The following is a 23947-nucleotide window of genomic DNA, read 5'->3' as shown; positions in this document are numbered from 1 at the left end:
GATCAAAAGTATCCAGACACCTAGCTGAAAATGACTTATAAGTTTGTGGCGTCCTCTCTCGGTAATGCTGGAATTCGGTAAGGTGTTCGCCCACCCTCGGTCTTGATGACAGCTTCCACTCACGCAGGCATAAGTTCAATCAGGTGCTGGAAGGTTTCTTGGGGAAATGCAGTCCATTCTTCACGGAGTGCTGCGCTGAGGAGAGGTATCGATGTCGGTTGGTGAGGCCTGACATGAATTCGGCGTTCCAAAACATCCCAAAGGTGTTCTATAGGATTCATGTCAGGACTCTGTGCAGGCCGGTCCATTACAGGGATGTTATTGTTGTGTAACTACTCCGCCACAGGTCGTGCATTATGAACAGGGGCTTGACCGTGTTGAAAGATGCAATCACCATCCCCAAATTGCTCTTCAACAATGGGAAGCAAGAAGGTGCCTAACACATCAATGTAAGCCTGTGCTGTGATAGTACCATGCAACACACAGGGGTGCAAGCGCCCTCCATGAGAAAAATGACCACACCACAACACCACCGTCTCCAAATTTTACTGTTGAAACTACACACACTGGCAGATGACATTCATCGGGCATTTGCCATGCCCACACCCTGCCATCAAATCACCACATTTGTACTATGATTCGTCACTCCACACAACGTTTTTCCACTGTTCAATCATCCAATGTTTACGCTCCTTACATCAAGCAAGGTGTCGTTTGTCATTTCCCTGCGTGATGTGTGGCTTATGAGCAGCCACTCGACCATGAAATCCAAGTTTTCTCATCTCCCACCAAACTATCACAGTACTTGCAGTGGATCCTGATGCAGTTTGGAATTCCTGAGTGATTGTCTGCATAGATGTCTGCCTATTACACATTACGAGCCTCTTCAACTGCCGGCAGTCTCTGTCAGTCAACAGACAAAGTCGGCCTCTACACTTTTGTGCTGTACATGACCCTTCACATTTCCACTTCACTATGACATCGGTAACAGTGGACCTAGTGATGTTTAGGAGTGTGGAAATCTCGCGTACAGACGTATGACACAAGTGACACCCAATCACCTGACCACATTCGAAGTTCATGTGTTCCGCATTGAGCCCCATTCTGCTCTCTCGCGATGTATAAAGACTACTGAGGTCGCTGATATGGAGTACCTGGCAGCACAGTGCAACTAATATGAAAAACATATGTTTTTGGGGATGTCCAGATACCTTTGATCACATAATGTAGTTTAGAGTGCTGTTGTAATGTCAGCACACTTCATACAATTTCTTACAAATAGTAGGGCAGCATTCTAATGATTAACAACATGAGGAAAAGATAGAATGCTATTTACCATAAAGATGGCATGTTTCACTGCAGAAAGGCACAATTAAAAGACAATTACACATCAGCTTCCGGTCATAGGCTTCGTCAGAAAAAAGAAAGAGAAACGCTACCCTTACCCTCACGCCAAGTGCATCCCTCTCATCCTGGGGTCTGAGTGACCCGCTCTAATCTATCCCTCTCCCCTCCCCGAGGAAGGAACAAATACTTTAGAAAGCTAGGATAGTATGTCATTTTTATATGTACTGATCAGCAATACTACATATTTCACCATGTGAAGGTATGTACTGACCAGCAATACAGTTTCACAATTTATAGGACATTAATTAGAGAAAACTCACAAAACTGACGCACCATTTTTCCTTTCCCAAGCAGAGTATGCACATCACTGTTGCCACAGCAACTTATCCTTCATTACTATTTGGATGTATGCAAGTGCGCGCCCAGGAAGGATCAGTTTATTCAAGCCATTCCAATGAATCTGACACTTGGTTCATAACTAGCACATAATTGGCAACTGCTTAAAAATACATGTATGTCTACTAATCTGCTCGTAGTAGGTACACCACAATTGTCTCAGCATGTGGCCTAACTAACTAAAAATCATTATCTTTCAATAGTGCCCAATGTGGAGCCATACTAGAACTATTAATTAAAACCATGACATTTCAGTGCTCACTGTGGGAGCTAAATGATAACCAAATTTGTTGTTTGTGGAGAAGGATGGTTTTACATTAATATTCTTAAATTGTTTGCCAATTTTTTCAATGTCCCATAAATTGTGCAGGTCTGTGAGATGTTTTTTGCCTTTCTGTGGTGTCTTTATTGCAAGTACTGGATTTCATTCTGTTGGAGAATCTGTCAGCCGAGTCTGCCAATTATTCAGTATTCACTGCAACTTCTGCTACAGTATTAATTTCGTGTATGTACAGTTTCTGGCTTAACAGGAGTGTCTGTGTGCCCTATGTAGCACATATGTGAGCGCAGCAAACTTATGCATGCATAGATGGTGTGATAAGTTATGTATTGTTGAATCAGTGTAGGTTGGTCTCCTCTAGATAAATTAAATATTATTTCTTGGGAAGTGTAATCATGTTACTAAAACGATTTTATTTTTTGTTATTTACATCAACACATACCTTCGAAAATCTGTGTCTCAAATACTGCATATTCCTTATCACAAAGCTCTTCACCAAGATTAATAAAACCCTCGTCAATGGATAGGTAGAGGTCAACATACAGCCTCTTCCGACTTTTGCTTTGTTGTTTTTGTACAATGTAACTCCCAGAACTTTGTCTCAGAACATGTCTCACAAATATTGCAGATGCAGGACACCACATTTCAGATATTCTGAAAAAAATAATTGCAACATATAAGAGCATAAAACGTAATAAAAATCCTATACAGCCTGCTTAAAATTAAAACAGTATTTGCGAATGAAAGAGATTTTTCATTGTTTTGACATACTATTTTGGATTACAAACCTGTTTGCTGATTAATGACAGTTTCTTAAATCCATTATTTTTATGTATATGAACATATAAAAACACACATAACAGCAAAGAATTGGTTACCTATGAAAATCCCCCCCCCCACAAACACACACACATTTGTACCAATAATGGGAATACGTAGAAAAGGGATGGAAATACTGTGATGAGAAGGTAAAGCTTGTGCAAAGTAACATGGCACAAGCACAGATGTGTTGGCTCTTCCCATGGAAAAAAAACACCCAAGAATGTTTTGTGATAGAGCAGTTGACACAATGGTTAAATATAAACTAAAGCATGACAGAAGGAAAAGTGCTCCAGTGTGTTATTAACTGAAGGCACACATTATAAAGTGGCAATTGCCAAATTAGTTAAGAAATGACAACCTCTGAAGAATTTGAGTATATATAATTTCCCTACACTATGAACTGGAAAATGTTGTTGTATTATGTAGCTGCTTCTGTGATAAAGTGGTGCAGCTCCACTGACTTATTGTAATGAGAATGGGTGAATAGTTAGAAGGTGCTTGTTGTTTTTATTGTGGTCCTCAGTCCAAAGATTGGTTTGGTGCAGCTCTGCATACAACTCTATCCTGTGCAGGCCTTTTCATCTCCGTGTAACTACTGCAACCTACACCCTTCTGAATCTGCTTACCGTATTCGTCACTTGGTCTCCTTCTATGATTTTTACCTCCCATAATTCCCTCCAGTAATAAATTGATGATCCCTTGATGCCTCAGAATGTATCCTACCAACTGATCCCTTCTTCTAGTCAGGCTGTACCACAAATTTCTCAATTTTGTTCAGTACCTCCTCATTAGTTACATGATCTATCCATCTAATCTTCAGCATTCTTCTGCAGCACCAAATTTCGAAAGCTTCTATTCTCTTCTTGTCTAAACTTTTCATCGTCCATGTTTCATTTTCATACATGGCTACACTCCATACATACACTTTCAGAATAGACATCCTGACACTTAGATCTATACTAGATGTTAACAAATTTCCTTTCTTCTTCAGAAATTCTTTTCTTTCCATTGCATTCTACATTTTATATCCTCCCTACTTCAACTATCATTAGTTATTTTGCCTCCCAAATAGCAAAACTCATCTTCTACTTTAAGTGTCTCATTTCCTAATCTAATTTACTCGCCCAACACCTGATTTAATTTGACTACATTTTATCATCCTCATTTCACTTTTGTTAATGTTCATCTTATATCCTCTTTACAGTTTCTCTGCATTCCATTAAACTGCTCTTCCAAGTCCTTTGCTGTCTCTGACAGAATTACAATGCCATTGTCAAACATCAAAGCTTTTATTTCTTCTCACTGCATTTCAATTCCTACTCCAAATTTTCCTTTTGTTTCCTGTACCGTCTGCTCAATATATCGATTGAATAACATTGCACATAGGCTACAATGCTGTCTCACTCCCTTCTCAACCATTGCTTCCCTTTTATGCCTTTTAACTCATAACTGCCATCTTGTTTCTGTACAAATTGTTAATAGCCTTTCCCTCCCTATATTTTACCCCTGTCATCTTTAAAATTTGAAAGAGAGTATTCCAACCAACATTGTAAAAGCTTTCTCTAAGTCTACAAATGCTGTAAAAGTAGGTTTGCCTTTTTGCCTTTCCTTAACCTATCTTCTATTAGAAGTTGTACGGTCAGTATTGCTCCACTTGTTCCTACATTTCTCCAGAATCCAAACTGATCTTCACCAAGGTCTGCTTCTATCAGTTTTTCCATTCTTCTGTAAAGGATTTGGGTTAGTATTTTGCAACTGTGGCTTACTAAACTGATAGTTCGTTAATTTTCACACGTGTCAGCACCTGCTTCTATGAAACTGCAATTATTACAAGGTGTACAACTTTGTTTCCGCCATTTGCTGATAGGTAGCGACAACGGTAAGTAGTGGTCGAAAGAAACAGATCGCATATATCAGGTAGTTAGTTTGGAACTCAGTCAACATAACCTCATTCAAACATTAGTCAATTTGTGTCAACATCATAAAGTTGTTCTTGATTGAAAATGTCAGTTTAGAAGCCTAATTCTCTTCATTTGCTGGAGGTGTTACTGGTTTGTTTCAATATGAAGACAACAGCGGCTGAGTCTCATCAAATGCTCTCAAGTACATTTGGTAAGGACGCTATTAGTGAAATAATGTGCAGTAAGTAGTTTTAACGCTTCAACAAGGGTGATTTTTAACGCCGTAGACCAGCATAGTGGTGGAAGAGAGAATGTTTCCGAATATGCAGAATTGGAGACAATGCTGAGTGAAGACTCGCGTCAAATTCAAGAAGAATTGGCAAAATTAGTGGGAGTGACACAGCAAGCCATTTCAAAACGTCTCAAGACTATGGGCATGATTCAGAAAGAAGGAACTTGGGTCCTGTGTGAGCTGAAACCAAGAGAAGTTGAACAGTGTTTGTGAACAGTTGCTTCAGAGGCAAAAACGAAACGGATTTTGGGGACAAAAAATGGGTTCATTACAATGACCCTAAAGGCAAAAAATCAATGGAGATATCCTGGACATGCTTTCACGTCAACTGCCAAACCGAATATTCACGACTGCAAGACCATGCTCTGCATTTAGTGGGACCAGCTCAGCGTCTTGTACTATGAGGTGTGAAAAATAAGTCAAACAATCACAGGTGCTTGTTATCAAACGCAAGCATCTGAGTAGAGCATTAAAAGGCAAATGGCCACAATAAATCGAGGGGCAAGTAAAGTGATTTTGCAGCACGAAAACGCTCGACCCCACGTTGCAAAAGAGGTCAACATGTACTTGCAAATGTTAAAATGGGAAGCCCTACCCCAGCCACCATATTCTCCTGACATTGCTCCCTCTGACTATCACCTGTTTAAATCAATGGTGCATGGCCTGGCTGACCAGCACTTCCAATCTCATGAAGAAGTCACAAATTGGATCAATCCATGGATCACTTCAAAAGATGAACAATTTTTTTGACGCGGAATTCGTACACTGCCCGAAAGATCAGAGAAAGTAGTGGCCAGCGATGGAAAATACTTTGAATGATAGCTGTGTGCCCAATTAGTTTCATTAAAGACTCAAATGCTGGGGAAAAAATGGCGGAAGCAAAGTTGTACAGCTTGCCCATTCTTCTTGAAGTCTGAGGGTACTTCACTTGTCTCATACATCTTGCTCATCAGATGGAAGACTTTTGTCATGGTTGACTTTCCCAAGGCTTTCAGGAGCTCTAATGGAATGTTACCTTCTCCCATAGCCTTGTTTCCACTTAAGTCTTTCAGTGCTTTGTCAAATTCTTCACGCAGTATCATATCTCACTTCTCATCTTCGTATTGTCCTTTTCTGTTTGCATCTTACAGAGTATTTAACAGGTTAGACAGATTTTCTGTGCGTACATCAACTGTTAAAAAGAGGAAGCTGAGCCTTAATTTATTTCATTTCCACTTCCTATTTTCCCAGTTTTATTTCTATGCTCTATCATTTTTCTTCTACTTCAACATGCCTACTTCAGCAATTTATCCGTTGAAAAATGCTTATACGGTTTACAGTTTCTGTCTCACACTAAGCACTAAAATGCATTAAGAGTATTATAATTCATTCAGCTGAAAGATTGTGTTTCAGAGTCTGGCAAACAAGCAGTAAGCATGTTGTTGTTACATGTGTTATAAGAAGTTACTTTCTACGCAGATTGTAAATATCCGTAAGTAATATCTCAGGAATGTCAAGCATTGTAAATGAAAAGTGTGGACTCAAAGTTTCAGTCCAGTCTGCAGTTAAATTCTGCTGCACGAACAGATAATACATAGTAGTGTGAAGCCATCTGACACCAAGCTGTCCTCAACACCTTAAACACACAGGGAGATCCCCATCTCATTGTCATAAAACCTTGCATTAATTATTCAGTTAAAAAAACTGTACTGTTTATTCTTTGCAAAACAACATTTGAAATGGCAATGTAAAAGACTTCACATAAACCTGATGTGCTGGTCAGTAATCATACGTCAGAACCTTTCATTGTCATTTACCACATACAGTAAAATAGGCTTTCTTAATAAATATTAGGTAATATCTTAATAATATCGAGTTAGAGCTGAACTTAAATTATTACAATTAACCATTACAATCCACATACAGATTAACTATCCTATATACAGCTATAATCCTGAATATTAATGTCAATAGTGCCCATTTTGTAGGGCTCTTTCATTTTGTAATATCGGTTTTTTGTCAGCAAGTCATACAATTTTGTTTTGAATTTTTTGAAGTGCCGGGATTTAGCAGTAAGAGGCAGCTTGTTAAAAATTTGAAGGTATTTATTTTATGAGAGTTTCCTGTTATAGCTAGCCTGTGTCTTGGAATGTCAATGTTTGCCTTATTTCTGGTGTCATGTTGGTGTATTGTTTTCCTTGTGGCAGGGGTAAAACACAGGGAGCGAAAGGCTATTTACAATTTGTACAGAAACCAGATGGCAGTTATAAGAGTCGAGGGACATGAAAGGGAAGCAGTGGTTGGGAAGGGAGTGAGACAGGGCTGTAGTCTATCCCCGATGTTATTCAATCTGTATATTGAGCAAGCAGTGAAGGAAACAAAAGAAAAATTCGGAGTAGGTATTAAATTCCACGGAGAAGAAATAAAAACTTTGAGGTTCGCCGATGACATCGTAATTCTGTCAGAGACAGCAAAGGACTTGGAAGAGCAGTTGAACGGAATGGATAGTGTCTTGAAAGGAGGACATAAGATGACCATCAACAAAAGCAAAACGAGGATAATGAAGTGTAGTCGAATTAAGTCGGGTGATGCTGAGGGAATTAGATTAGGAAGTGAAACACTTAAAGTAGTAAAGGAGTTTTGCTATTTGGGGAGCAAAATAACTGATGATGGTCGAAGTAGAGAGGATATAAAATGTAGACTGGCAATGGCAAGGAAAGCATTTCTGAAGAAGAGAGGTTTGTTAACATCGAGTATAGATTTAAGTGTCAGGAAGTCATTTCTGAAAGTATTTGTATGGAGTGTAGCCATGTATGGAAGTGAATCATGGACGATAAATAGTTTGGACAAGAAGAGAATAGAAGCTTTCGAAATGTGGTGCTACAGAAGAATGCTGAAGATTAGATGGGTAGATCACATAACTAATGAGGAAGTATTGAATCGGATTGGGGAGAAGTTTGTGGCACAACTTGACCTTGGTAGGGCATGTTCTGAGGCATCAAGGGATCACCAATTTAGTATTGGAGGGCAGCGTGGAGTGTAAAAATCATAGAGGGAGACCAAGAGATGACTACACTAAGCAGATTCAGAAGGATGTAGGTTGCAGTAGGTACTGGCAGATGAAGAAGCTTGCACAGGATAGAGTAGCATGGACAGCTGCATCAAACCAGTTTCAGGACTGAAGACCACAACAACAACAACAAACACATTATTTAATGCTGTTCTTGACAGAGTGCAGACGCATAGGTGTACAGCTTCACAACTGTTAGCAGCTTAAGCCTGATAAAAAGAGGTGACAGTGCTCTTTAGAACCAGCCTTGCGTAACATGCAAAAAAATTTTTTGGACTTTTAAAATGTTGCTGATATGAGGAGAATGTCCTCATATGAGAAGGCCATATGAGATGAGATACAGAGAGAGTCCAAAATATGCCATACGGAGATGATTATTACAAACCATATCTCTCAGTTTCCATATGAGGACACTCGTGAGATCTTTTTACATATATGATTGATATGTTCTTCCCAACTGAGTTTGGCATTAATATTTATCCCTAAAAGTTTGACACATTTATTTTCTATCTCCTTAATCAATCCTAACATATGCTTTTGAGTTTAATATGGTTCACAGACAAGTTTACTGGCTGCAAACCAGTTCAATGCAGAGTCGACAGTTTCTTGCGAGATCTTATTAAGGCTTGGGACATCATGATGTGAAGAAAGCAGAATCGTATCATCACCTTAGCAGATTACAGACTATGATACACAATGGGGCAGCTCATTGATAGCCACAGTGAAAAAGAAGGGGTCAAGGACCGAGTCCTGTGGTACACCTGTGCTAACTTCTACGAAGGGGAAATGCCTATTTTTAATTGAGACAAACTGTCTCCTGTTAGTCAGGTAGGAAGAGATTACTGCCAATGTAGATTTCTGTAAACCATAATACTCCGATTTTGTTAGTAATATGTTAAAAGGAATGCAGTTGAAAAATTTACTTAAATCACATAATACAGGTGACACCATCATCTTAATTTCGAAAGCAGTTAAAGTCTGGTCAACAATTTCTAAAGCAGCTGCAGTGATGTTTTTACCTGGTTGAAATCCATACTCAAACTCACTGTTGCGTAAAAGGGCATATTTTTCAAAGCAATTACTTAATTGAATGTGCATGAATGATTCAAATATTTTTGAGAATAGTGGCACAATAGAAACAGGTCGATATTTCTGGAGTAGTAGTTCATCACCCCTTTTGTATATGGGGATAACTTTTGAAATTTTGAGCAAATCTGGAAAAACTCCATACTTTAAACATTTATTAAAATAAAAATGTGGCTCACTTATCAAATGAATTGTTCTTTTAACAAGTAAATCTAATGTACTTGTCAGTGATCACATATCACTTGTTATGAAATGTAAACTTTTTGTGCACAATACATGATTTATAATCTGGTAATCCTGTATTCTAGTGAAACATTTACCATACCCTGCACATATTAACAGAGGTATTCCTTCAGGTGGTATATTAAGACAAATTATAATAAATAACAGTGACTTTGCAGAAAATACGGTGCATGGAGGAGAACGCATTTTTGTGATGCCACCAATATTATAGTAACTTTAATAAAACACCACAACTCGTAGTAGAGAAGGTAAATAAAATTTTTAGGGTATTAACCATTGAGCAGAATATAGTAAATTAAAACTAAATATACAGAAAACAAACGGCACAAACATTGACTCAAAAAGGGAAGCAACTCTGTCACATTACATATAAATGATAAATCTATAGACTGTATAGTAAATACAAATATTTTAGGGATGGATATTGGTTATCAACTGACACGGAATCAACAAAGATACTGCCAAAGAGAATGTCCTCAGTATGTTATGCCTTTCATAGCATGTTACATCCTTAGGGTCTTATTAATTATCAATATTTAAAAGGCAGTAAATTGTGGTGACACGCTGTTATATGTACACTCAATTCAAAGCTACAGGATTACTTGCACAAATGCACAAAACATGGACAATTTTCAATTTACAGAAATGAGCTGTAAGAATTACACTAAAACTGGTAGTTCGGCTTGTTATAAAGAATAGTATTACAATAGAATTCTATGAAACAGACTCAGGCCACTTTCTGCCAATACCACACTATCTGCAGCAAACCCACGAACTGTCAAACCTTCATTCCACACAACACCACTTCCTGCTTTCACTGATTTTCAACTGCAGACAGTTTGCTCTCCTGTGTGATCTACATCTATATCTACACCATACTCCACAAGCCACCTAATGGTGTGTGGCAGGGAGTACTTTTTGTACCACTGTCTGAGCCCTCCAACCCTGTTCCAATCGCAAATAGTGCGTGGGAAGAATGATTGTCAGTAAGCCTCAGTATTGGCTCTAATTTCTCAAATTTTCTCCTCATGGTCATTAGGCAAGATGCATGTGAGAGAAAGTAATATGTTGTCTGACTGTTCTCGGAAAGGCTATCTTGAAATTTCAATAGTAAATCTCTCTGTGGTCCATAATGCCTCTCTTTAGATGTCTGACAATGGAGTTTGTTGTCTGCCAATGGATTTTATTGAGCAACTCCATAATGCTCTCATGCCAACTAAACGATCCCATGATAAAATGTGCTGCTCTTCATTGGACCTACTCTATCTCTTCTGTCAGCCCTACCTGGTAGGGATCCTACACAGATGAGCAATACTCAAGAATCAGTCAAATTAGTGGCATATAAGCCACTTCCTTCATGAATGAGTTACATTTCTCTAAGATTCTTCCTATGACTCTGAATCTGGCATCTGCTTTCCCCACTATTTGAGTTATGTGGTCATTCCACTTAAGGTCACTCTGGATAGTTACTCCTAGATATTTTATGGCATATATTGTATCCAGTGGTTAATCATTAGCTCTCAGGTGATACACATCTGCATCACAGCAAGTTAAGTGTTTATCTTTTCTTGTGTTTTTCACTTAGTATATTTATTAAATTTATGTTTAAGAGGTTTAATCTCATGTTTTTGTAAGAGTAAATTAATTCAGTCTGTAGCACAATAGTTGCCCACTGAACAACCACCTACATAGCTCATTATGCATCAGCACCCACTGGTGACACATCAGGAGGGCAGAAAGTTGCATATCTAGGATTGTCTTCTTTCATAGTTCACTTCTTCAGTTAGTCTTGCTAGGATGGTTAGGATGTGTGCATGCTGTTTGCGAATGCAAGACCAGCTGGCTGCAGTTCGTGTTAGCTGAATGCACTTTTGGCTACAGTCAGTCACATTCAGGCTGCTGCCTGTGGGTGTAACAGCTGTGGAGAATCTAGCATGTCACATGGACACCTCATGTGTCACTTGTTTTGCCCACAGTCTCTGCTTCTGAGGCACCTCCTACAGCACCCAATGTGGTGGGTCCACCCTCCAGAAGGGTCAGTGGTGGGTGGTAATGCGTTTGCACACTCGAGGCGGGGGGACAATGTGGAGACTGATCGCCTGGTCTCGCTCATTCACCCTGTGAGTGGACAGGTGGCTCTTTCATCAGGGTCCGAACAGCCACAAGGGGGGAGGGGGAGGGGGGCTGCTGGCCTCGCACATGGGGTACAACAAGCAGAGATCGCAATTTGCAACATCATTCCCAAAGTTGTTCGGAAGAAGCTACTTGTGTAGCATAGCACTTGTGGACTGCACATGAGGATTTTTTAGGCTAGGCATTAGTTCGAGCTACTATGAAGAACACTCATCAGTCGATATTCAGTAAGGGAAGTTAAACGGCATTCACAATAGACTGTCACAATTTCAACATTAAACTGTTGAAGTATTCATAATAAAGTTCCTGAATTTACTGCCCTCCAGGAAAGTTCTCACGTTCAAATTGTTCTTCTGAGTGAGAGCTGGCTGAAACCCAAAGGCATACTTAGCAAGTCATGAAACATATATCAGAGAGACAGATTAGAGACCAAAGGATGGCGAGTGTTCATTGCAGTTGATACAAATGTTCTCTCTATTGAGGTCAAGGTTGAATGTGACAGTGAAGTCATCTGGTTGCATATAACAGGTGTAGGTGAAACCAAGTTAATTTTTGGATATTTTTACTGGCCACCCTATTCTTCTGGAACAGTTCTACAATTGGTCAAAGAAAATCTACAGTCAACAGTGCGTAAATACCGAGATCATGCAATAATGGTTGGAGGTGACTGTAACCTGCCAAGTATTGACTGTTATATACAGACATGAAAAATACAAAAGTTTTCTGAAAATTGTCGAGCAGCTAGCTCGGCACCCCACATGCAATGGAAGTATCTTAGATTTTGTAGCTACAAATAGACTGGACTTTTATCAATAATGTCAGTATAAAAACTGGGATTAGCTATCATGATGTCATTATAAAAACTATGATTACAAAAGTTGAAATCAGCCAAGAATGCTAGGAGAGTGTTTCCGGTATATAGAGCATATAAGCAGTTATTAACATCTCATTTAGACAATGAATTGGCATCACTTGGTTCCAGTATGATGGATGTACAGGAATTATGGAGAAAAGTTTAAGTAGATTGTAAATCGTGGTCTGGGGAGTTATGTGCCTAGTAAGTGGATGAAGGGTGGAAAAGACCCACCATGGTTCAATAACAAAATTCGGTGGATGCTGAGGAAGCCGACGATGTTGCACTCTTGGTATCATGATGTCATTATAAAAACTATGATTACAAAAGTTGAAATCAGCCAAGAATGCTAGGAGAGTGTTTCCGGTATATAGAGCATATAAGCAGTTATTAACATCTCATTTAGACAATGAATTGGCATCACTTGGTTCCAGTATGATGGATGTACAGGAATTATGGAGAAAAGTTTAAGTAGATTGTAAATCGTGGTCTGGGGAGTTATGTGCCTAGTAAGTGGATGAAGGGTGGAAAAGACCCACCATGGTTCAATAACAAAATTCGGTGGATGCTGAGGAAGCCGACGATGTTGCACTCTTGGTTCAAAAGGGAATGCATAAATTACGACAAAGACTAGTAGACATTAGTGTATCTGAAAAGATTTGTGCGCAAAGCATACATCAACTACTACCATCACAATGCAGCAAAAGATCTGGCATAGAAACCAAGAAAATTCTGGTCCTATGTAAATTCGTTAAGTGAGTCTAAGGTTTCCATTCAGTCCCTCATTGAGCAGTCTGGTGTGGCAAGATGAAGATAGCAAAGTTTTAAATTTCACATACAAGAAGTCGTTCACACAGGAGAATCATACAAACATCCTGTCATTTGACCATAAGGCAGACTACCATATGGACGACACAGTAATAAGCATACCTTGTGTAGAGAAACAACTGAAAGATTTGAAAACAAATAAATCACCAAGTGCAGATGGAATCCCAGTTTGATTTTATAAATATTACTCTACGTCATTGGCCCCTACTTAGCTTGCATTTATCATGAATCTTTCGCCCAGTGTAAAGTCCTAAGCAACTGGAAAAATGCGCAGGTCACTTCAATATACAAGAAAGGTAAAAGGATGGACCCACAAAATTGCAGCTAACTTCAGTTTGTTGCAGAATCCTTGAACATATTCTCAATATGAATATAATAAACCCTTTTGGGACTGAGAAGCTTATGCCCACGAATCAGCATGGTTTTGAAAGCATCGCTTGTCCGAAACTCAGCTTGCCCTTTTCTCACATGATATACTGAGAAATATAGTTTAAGAGCAACAGGCAGATTCCATATTTCTAGATATCCAGAAAGCATTTGGCATGGTGCCCCATTGCAGGCTTTTAATGAAGATACAAGTATATGGAATATGTTCACAGATATGTGAGTGGCTCAAAGACTTCTTAAATAATAGAACCCAGTATGTTATCCTCGATGTTGACAAAGGTATCATCAGGAGTGCCACAGGGAGGTTTGATAGGACCGCAGTTTTTCTCTATAATCGTAAATGATTTGGCTCACAGGTTGGGCAGCGGTTGTTTTCTGATGACGCTGTGGTGTCCAGCAAGGTGTCCAAGTTGAGTGACTGTAGGAAAATACAGGATGATATGGACAAAATTTCCAGCTGGTGTGATGAATGGCAGTTAGCCCTAAATGTGGAAAAATGTAAGATAATGTGTTTGAGTAGGAAGGTCAAACCTGCAATGTTCAGATACAGTATTACTAATGTCCTGCTTGACAGTCAAGTCATTTAAATATCTGAGCATAATGTTGCAAAGTGATATAAGGTGGAATGAGCATATAAGAACTGTGGAAGGGAAGGCGAATGGTCGACTTTGGTTTATGGGTGAATTTTAGGAAACAGTGGCTCACCTGTAAAGGAGGCCACATACAGGACACAGGTGCCACTTATTCTTGAGTATTGCCCGAGGGTTAGGAAGCTGTACCAAGTCAGATTGAAAGAAGACATTGAAGCAATTCAGAGATGGGCAGCTAGAATTGTTACCGGTAGGTTCGAAAAACACGCAAGAGTTACAGAAATGCTTTGGGAACTCAAATGGGAGTCCCTGGAGGGAAGACAACTTTCTTTTTGAGAAACACTATCGAGAAAATTTACAGAACCGACATCTGAACCTGACTGCCGAACAGTTCTAGTGCTGCCAACATGCACTGCTTATGAGGACCATGAAGATAAGATACAAGAAATTAGAACTCACATGGAGGCACAATGATAGTCGTTTTTCCTCACTCTATTCGCGAGTGGAACAGGAAAGGAAATGACAGGGTACTGTACGCCGCACACCGTACGGTGACTTGCAGAGTATTTATGTAGATGTAGATCAATAGTGTTATACAGTAGTAGATTTCATTTCCTATGTATGCACAATATATTATATGTATTTACATTCAGAGTCAACTGCCAGAGTCTGCACCAATCATCAATTCTCTAGAGGTCATCTGCAAATCGTTACTGTCTTCTGCCATTGCTACTTAGTTATAGACAACCGCATCATCTGCAAACAGTCTTAGAGAACATCTCACGCTTTCTACTAGATCATTTATATATACTGTACACAGTAACGGTACTATCATGCTTCCATGGGGTACTCCAGAAGTTACCTCTACATCTGTCGATTTTGTTCCGTTACTCGATAAGCTCTATCTCTTTTTTTTTTTTTTTTCACTGAACAGCAGTGCGGGGTGGTGTCAAATGCCTATCTGAAGTCTAGGGACACAGCATCAACCTGAGCACCATTGTCTATGGCACTGTGGATGTCATGGAGGAACAGAGCAAGCTGAGTTTTGCACAATCTCTGTCTGCAGAATCCATGTTGATTTCTTTAGAGGAGATTTTCATTTTCCAAAAACGTCACGATTCTTGAGCACAGAACATGTTCCATAATTCTACAGACAGACAGACATCAATAATACAGGTCTATAATTGTGTGCATGTGTACTACGGCCCTTTTCAAATCGGGAATGACTTGTACTTTCTTCCAGTTGCTAGATACTTTCATTGCTCAAGTGATCTATGATAAATTACTGCTAGAAAAGGAGCAAGTTCTTTTGCACAATCTTTGTAGAATCTTATCACCTGGTCTAGATGCCTTTCCACCACTCAGTGACAGTAGCGTTTTTCTCTTCCGCGATCATTTATCTCAATGTCTGCCTATTTAACACTTGTACGATGACTGAAAGGAGGGACCGTGTTTCGATCTTCCATGGTGACACAATTTTGGAAGACTGAATTCAGTATTTCAGCCTTCTCTCTGTCATCTTCCATTTCAGTGCCAGTATGCTCACTGAGCGAATGAACAGATTATTTTGATCCCCTTACTGATTTTATGTACAACCAAAAACTCTTAGGGCTTTTACTCAGATCAGCTGACAAAGTTTTACTTTCAAAGTTATCAAATGCCCCTCTCATTCCTCTCTTTACACTCATTTTCACTTCATTCAGCTTTTGTTTGTCAGCTATAGTTTTCTTTGTTTACACGGCTATTGAAACATGGTGGGTCTTTCCTACCCCTTAAGACTTTACTTGGAACATACTTGCCTAGGGCATACTGCATGATTCCTTTGATTTTTTTTTTTTTTTTTTTCATTTTTTGTCCACATCTTCATCCTCATCACCAAATATTTTATGCTAATACTCTGAAATTATCTTCTTACTTCTCTTAACATTCTTTGGCAGATCCGTTGTCATACAAGCTATCACAATCTTACGATCATTGATACTTTCCTCCGCAGTAATCGATTTGGTACGTTCAGGTCTGTTGTCAGGAGGTCTAAGATGTTACCCTCACAATTTGGTTGTCTAACGATCTGCACAAAGTCATTTTTGAACAAGAAATCCAGAACAATGTCCCTGTCTCTGGCACCAGTTTTGATAGCATGACACTCCCAATCTATACCTGACAAGTTGAAGTCACCCCCAATTACAACGGTGTTCTCAGGAAACTTATTAACGATATTCTGCAAGTTACATCTGAGGCCCTCTACCACTAGAGCTCCTGATCCAAGCAGTATATAAAAGCATCCAATTACCATTTTTGACAGATTTTTGATGCTTAACATCACCCAGATAAAGTCACAATCGGAATCCGTGACAACCTCGCCAGATTTTATCGAATTCTTTACTGTAATAAACAAGCTACTGGGAACTAAGCAATCCTTATGATAAATATTCCAATCTGAACTTAGGATTTCATTGTCATTTACCCCAAGTTTTAACGAACTTCCTGTTCCCAATACTGTCTTACTTTCCGTAAGCAGTGCTAATACTGGGACCTTTCCTTGCAGTTTACTAAAATCATATTAACCTTTCCTACCTCTGGTTTGTAACAAACAAACATTCTCTGAGGGCACTGTGTCTAATTTATCAGACAAATCGTCTTTTATCCCAAGGGAGACTAACTTAAAAAGGCCTATGTGCACACCTCATGTACTTCCCTACATTAGTAGCTGCTGCCTGTGTGTAATGCACACCCGACCTATTAAGTGGAACCCTACAATTCTGTACCTGATAGTGGAGATTGACAAATTCGCATCCAACACAGTTGCGGAGCCATCTGACCCTCTGCTTTAGACATTACACTATGCTCCAAACCACAGAACTGTGATCAACCCTGGGTATGATGTTACAAATAAGACAGCTTAGCCTGCACCCTATGTGCGACGCTAGTTGCCTTCACCAAATCAGCCATCCACTGAAAGGAGATGAGGATGACCTCAGAAAACAAGCGGCAGGTGTCATTCATGCCGACATGCGCCACTATGTCCAGCCGGTTGCATCCAGTGCACTCAATAGCTACCGGCAGGGCCTCTTCCACATCATGGACGAGACCTCCCGGCAACCATACTGTGTGTTAATTTTTACAGTTGTGAGAGTTATTTTGTTTTATTTGTTCTTACTATTATTCATTGTTACTGTTACTGGTTGTTACAGTCATTCATCGTATGGTACTCAACAACATCAGTGAGAAGTCTGTCGAAAATTGCAAATGGAAAAATTCGATGTCATTCTCTTGGCCAAGGAATTGCCATAGGAGAGCAGTTGAGAGAAATGGTTTGAGTTTTACATGCTAGCTTTGGGAGTGAGAAGCTTATGGGGGTCCACTGCTCTGTGTTAACAAAGTAATCAACAGAACTGCTGCAGCTCTGAATATGAACAAAAACACCACTGTGAAGATTGGGAAGGAAATGTTCAATAAATAAAAATAAACTGAAAAATCATCAAAACTTAACACTCTTGGGGAAAAAAATGTTGTATAGATGTATTACTAACATTGACTCATTTGCAGGGGATGCGATTCATCGTCATGTTTATGATGATTATCGCAGGAAGGAACATCCAACACTCAGGAACTTACTGGTGACACTTAAAGAAACAAAGCTTTTTCAAAGCAGTGTTATACCCTCATCCACAGTTTTGCACAATCTATGGTTTTACTATGGAGATTTCTGTAGCCACAAGCTGCTGATGGGGGCAGATAATATAGCTGCATGGCAATTTCGATTTTTAAGTGATATTCATAGCATAAACATCAACAAAGTAGTGTGACTTGGCAAAACATGGGTCAGTTCTGGTCACATTGTGAAGGAAGGCTGGACATACAACACAACTAAAGAAACAATCAGATTGCCTTCCAGCAAGAGAGGCAGACTTATTCGTCTTCAAGTTGCCAAGTTTTTTCACAAATAGTCCCCTGCTTTTTAAATCAAAGAAAACCGGTGATTCTCAAGAAGAAACAAACTACTTTACATTTACAAAATGATTCAAAGATCCACTAATCATCATCAACAATAGTTCTAGGTAATGCTCCTTACCATTCAGTTGAGGTTGACAATGCACCTACCATGGCAAACCAGAAGAAGGAAATCATTAACTGGTTTCAGTGCCATAATGTCGATGTAAGTGATGAGCTTGAAAAGGTGGCACTTATGGGGAAAAAAATCTCCCTCTAAGCCACAGTTCTCTCTATACGAATTTGATGAACTGACAAAGAAACATAGACATAAAGTCATTAGGCTACCACCTTACCACAGCCATTTCAACCCAACACAGTTAATATGGGCCCAAATTAAAGTTTACATTGGCGGAAATAATAATAAATTTACCCTCTCTGTAGTCAAAGCACCCACAAGAGAAGCTGTCAGGAATATCACCTCTGCAGATTGGAAGAAGTTTTGAAATTTGAATAAGATGGTCTTAAAAGCAACTAATTCCACAGCAAGTTCATCTCTCGAATTCAATCTTATTTTTTGTGGTGTTAGAACTGTAAGTAGACAGATCAGAAAACTTAACAACAGTTTCATTACAAACCTGTAACAATTCACTTCTCGTGTTGAAACCGTACGGGCACCCAGTTAGTAGCTGACGGAGCAGACAGACCCTTGTGTGTCATATCTAACTAAAATTGTCTCACAACAGAGATCTCCGACAAATTGCTGGTTTCAAACATAAGAAAATATGACGTACTCTTAAGATTTGATTCCCATAATGTATTCCCCTAACTTCAATTTAAAAAAAAAAGTTTCCCTGCATGGCATGTCAAAAATTCAATGATCTAGTGAGAAAATGCATTTTCGTAAACTGTTTGCATATCAGAATGAGATTTTTCACTCTGCAGCGGAGTGTGCGCTGATATGAAACTTCCTGGCAGATTAAAATTGTGCGCCCGACCGAGACTCGAACTCGGGTCCCGAGTTCGAGTCTCGGTCAGGCGCACAGTTTTAATCTGCCAGGAAGTTTCATATCAGCGCACACTCCGCTGCAGAGTGAAAAATCTCATTCTGGAAACATCCCCCAGGCTGTGGCTAAGCCATGTCTCCGCAGTATCCTTTCTTTCAGGAGTGCTAGTTCTGCAAGGTTCGCAGGAGAGCTTCTGTAAAGTTTGGAAGGTAGGAGACGGATACTGAGAGAAGTAAGGCAGTGAGTACCGGCCGTGAGTCATGCTGCGGTAACTCAGATGGTAGAGCATGTGTTTGCATATCATAATAATAATTTATTGCCCCAGATACAACTAAGATCAAAATTAAATGTCACCCTTCCAGAACACTTTAATGTAATTTCCATATTTATAAAATGAACCATTTGCCTGTTTGCGGGACATAGCAACTCTATTCTGGACTTTTACGTGCTCCTACCAAGGGTCAATCCCAAAGTAATTTTGTACACACTATAGTCTGTGTATACAAAGATTACCTAGAAAACTAAAATTAGAGGTTAGCAAAAGATAAATCATGACTAAACACCCATCACATAAAATAACAAATTTCACAGCCTTTTTTTTTTTTTTTTTTTGAGAAATCATATGCCCAAAATCTGAACTGCTTAATACCAACGTATCACTTTCTTTCTGAGCTCAACATCTCACTCAATACGAAATAAGGCTAACTCAGGTTCTCAAAAATGCTGAAGGGAAGGTAGAGAATGTAACGCACACACAGTGACAAGTGATGGGAAATGAAATGAGTGGTGTGTAACTATTCTTCATCTTAACATTGTACACCAGGTATAAACTGAATAAGGTAGAGCACTTGTTAACACAATAGCTTAATATTTGAGAGGATGAAGGTTCATGCTCTGTCTGGCCATCCTGATTTAGGTTTTCCTAAGTCATTCCAGTTAAATATTGGGACAGTTCCTTAAAAAAGGTCACGGTCCAACACCTGACCTATCCACATTAAACAGTTCTGTAAATATTTATATGTCAGGATATGTATCTTATGTTTTTTTCCCCTTGTACTGAGCTGATGAATTGCAAATCATTGTAAAAATGGTTCCTGGATGAATAAATTACTATATTAGATTATGCACTAAGATGGAAGTGCCCTAAAAACTTGAGATGAGGGAGGCCTCTAGACATGCAAGCTCCATTCAAATGGTGTATAATCCTTGGATATATTTTATGACAGAAGAACTCATCTGCCACATAAATAAAGGGCAGACTGGAGCATTTTACACAAATGCTGAAAACAAATGCAGGTGCTGCTGTATGCAATAGTGTTTCATAGAGGAAGACACACGTTCACTATGAAGTCAACATAAGGAAGAGGGCAGGCTAACAGAAGGAAATAATAATTGTATGACAATACCATCGGAGTTCTGACTCATGATTCATGAACTAAAAATGACATTCTTCAGTATCAATCCATCTCTTTCAGCTCCCTATGATATGAGAGTGGACTGAAAAGTTCTTGAAACGGAGTAAAAAAAAAGTACGTACATCACTGAAACTTTTTTTATTTTTCAATGTAGTCTTCTTGTAAATTAATGCACTTGGTCCAATGATGTTCCAGTGCCTTGATCCCATCTCAAAAACGAGTTTCCTCCAGGCTTGCAAAATAGTTGACAACTCTGGCTATCAGTTCGTCATTTGAAGTGAATCTTCGTTCACCAAGAAAAATTTTCAGTTTTGGCAAAAAATGGAAGTCTGACAGAGCCACATCAGGGGAATACGGCAGGTGTGGCAACAATTCATACTTAGTTCATGTAATTCTGCCATGGCGACAACACGTGTGCGGTAACGCATTGTCTTGATGGAAGATGACTTTCTTCTACATCTACATCTACATCCGTACTCCGCAAGCCACCTGACGGTGTGTGGCGGAGGGTACCCTGAGTACCTCTATCGGTTCTCCCTTCTATTCCAGTCTCGTATTGTACGTGGAAAGAAGGATTGTCGGTATGCTTCTGTGTGGGCTCTAATCTCTCTGATTTTATTCTCATGGTCTCTTCGCGAGATATACGTAGGAGGGAGCAATATACTGCTTGACTCTTCGGTGAAGGTATGTTCTCGAAACTTCACCAAAAGCCCGTACCGAGCTACTGAGCGTCTCTCCTGCAGTCTTCCACTGGAGTTTATCTATCATCTCCGTAACGCTTTCCCAATTACTAAATGATCCTGTAACGAAGCGCGCTGCTCTCCGTTGGATCTTCTCTATCTGTTCTATCAACCCTACCTGGTGCGGATCCCACACTGCTGAGCAGTATTCAAGCATTGGGCGAACAAGCGTACTGTAACCTACTTCCTTTGTTGTCGGATTGCATTTCCTTAGGATTCTTCCAATGAATCTCAGTCTGGCATCTGCTTTACCGACGATCAACTTTATATGATCATTCCATTTTAAATCATTCCTAATGCGTACTCCCAGATAATTTATGGAATTAACTGCTTCCAGTTGCTGACCTGCTATTTTGTAGCTAAATGATAAGGGACCTATCTTTCTATGTATTCGCATCACATTACACTTCGCTACATTGAGATTCAATTGCCATTCCGTGCACCATGCGTCAATTCGCTGCAGATCCTCCTGCATTTCAGTACAATTTTCCATTGTTGCAACCTCTCGATACACCACAGCATCATCTGCAAAAAGCCTCAGTGAACTTCCGATGTCATCCACCAGGTCATTTATGTATATTGTGAATAGCAACGGTCCTATGACACTCCCCTGCGGCACACCTGAAATCACTCTTACTTCGGAAGACTGCTCTCCATTGAGAATGACGTGCTGCGTTCTGTTATCTAGGAACTCCTCAATCCAATCACACAATTGATCTGATAGTCCGTATGCTCTTACTTTGTTCATTAAACGACTGTGGGGAACTGTGTCAAACGCCTTGCGGAAGTCAAGAAACACGGCATCTACCTGTGAACCCGTGTCTAAGGCCCTCTGAGTCTCGTGGACGAATAGCGCGAGCTGGGTTTCACACGATCGTCTTTTTCGAAACCCATGCTGATTCCTACAGAGTAGATTTCTAGTCTCCAGAAAAGACATTATACTCGAGCATAATACATGTTCCAAAATTCTACAACTGATCGACGTTAGAGATATAGGTCTATAGTTCTGCACATCTGTTCGACGTCCCTTCTTGAGAACGGGGATGACCTGTGCCCTTTTCCAATCCTTTGGAACGCTTCGCTCTTCTAGAGACCTACGGTACACCGCTGCAAGAAGGGGGGCAAGTTCCTTCGCGTACTCTGTGTAAAATCGAACTGGTATCCCATCAGGACCAGCGGCCTTTCCTCTTTTGAGCGATTTTAATTGTTTCTCTATCCCTCTGTCGTCTACTTCGATATCTACCATTTTGTCAACTGTGCGACAATCTAGAGAAGGAAGCACAGTGCAGTCTTCCTCTGTGAAACAGCTTTGGAAGAAGACATTTAGTATTTCGGCCTTTAGTCTGTCATCCTCTGTTTCAGTACCATTTTGGTCACAGAGTGTCTGGACATTTTGTTTTGATCCACCTACCGCTTTGACATAGGACCAAAATTTCTTAGGATTTTCTGCCAAGTCAGTACATAGAACTTTACTTTCGAATTCATTGAAAGCCTCTCGCATAGCCCTCCTCACACTACATTTCGCTTCGCGTAATTTTTGTTTGTCTGCAAGGCTTTGGATATGTTTATGTTTGCTGTGAAGTTCCCTTTGCTTCCGCAGCAGTTTTCTAACTCGGTTGTTGTACCACGGTGGCTCTTTTCCATCTCTTACGATCTTGCTTGGCACATACTCGTCTAACGCATATTGTACCATGGTTTTGAACTTTGTCCACTGATCCTCAACACTATCTGCACTTGAGACAAAACTTTTGTGTTGAGCCGTCAGGTACTCTGTAATCTGCTTTTTGTCACTTTTGCTAAACAGAAAAATCTTCCTACCTTTTTTAATATTTCTATTTACGGATGAAATCATCGATGCAGTAACCGCTTTATGATCGCTGATTCCCTGTTCTGCATTAACTGATTCAAATAGTTCGGGTCTGTTTGTCACCAGAAGGTCTAATATATTATCGCCACGAGTCGGTTTTCTGTTTAACTGCTCAAGGTAGTTCTCAGATAAAGCACTTAAAAAAAATTTCTCTGGATTCCTTGTCCCTGCCACCTGTTATGAACGTTTGAGTCTCCCAGTCTATATCAAGGCAAATTAAAATCTCCACCCAGAACTATAACATGGTGGGGAAATCTACTGGAAATATTTTCCAAATTATTCTTCAGGTGCTGAGCCACAACAGCTGCTGAGCCCGGGGGCCTATAGAGACATCCAATTACCATGTCTGAGCCTGCTTTAACCGTGACCTTCACCCAAATCATTTCACAATTCGAATCTCCGTCAATTTCCTTCGATACTATTGCACTTCTTATCGCTATAAACACGCCTCCCCCTTCACTGTCCAGCCTATCTCTGCGGTATACATTCCAATCAGAGTTTAGGATTTCATTACTGTTTACGTCTGGTTTCAGCCAACTTTCTGTTCCTAGTACTATATGGGCGTTGTGACCGTTTATTAATGAGAGCAGTTCTGGGACCTTTCTATAGACGCTCCTGCAGTTTACTATTAGCACATTAATATTGTTATTCCTTGTTGCATTTTGCCTACTCCTGCCTTGCCGCATCTCAGGAGGCGTCTTGTTGGGCCTAGGGAGGGAATTCACTAACCTAAAAAAAAAACCATGTGCACTCCACACGTACTCCGCTACCCTCGTAGCCG

General features: G+C 39.8%; 1 protein-coding gene across 2 annotated transcripts in view; it reads right to left on the bottom strand.

The window, feature by feature from the left end:
* Positions 1–23947, bottom strand: part of LOC126325742 (putative ATP-dependent RNA helicase TDRD12) — a 445014-nt gene that overhangs the window by 384900 nt on the left and 36167 nt on the right. For both annotated transcript variants that reach the window (XM_049995275.1, XM_049995276.1), the window contains exon 4: positions 2466–2677. In XM_049995275.1, the coding sequence (XP_049851232.1) occupies positions 2466–2677 (212 nt within the window). The remainder of the gene's footprint in view (positions 1–2465; positions 2678–23947) is intronic.

This window comes from Schistocerca gregaria, chromosome 2, assembly GCF_023897955.1.
Source record: "Schistocerca gregaria isolate iqSchGreg1 chromosome 2, iqSchGreg1.2, whole genome shotgun sequence".
Taxonomy (NCBI): Eukaryota; Metazoa; Arthropoda; class Insecta; order Orthoptera; family Acrididae; genus Schistocerca; species Schistocerca gregaria.
Note: the sequence above shows the minus strand (reverse complement) of the source record. Positions and strands in the feature narration are given on the sequence as shown.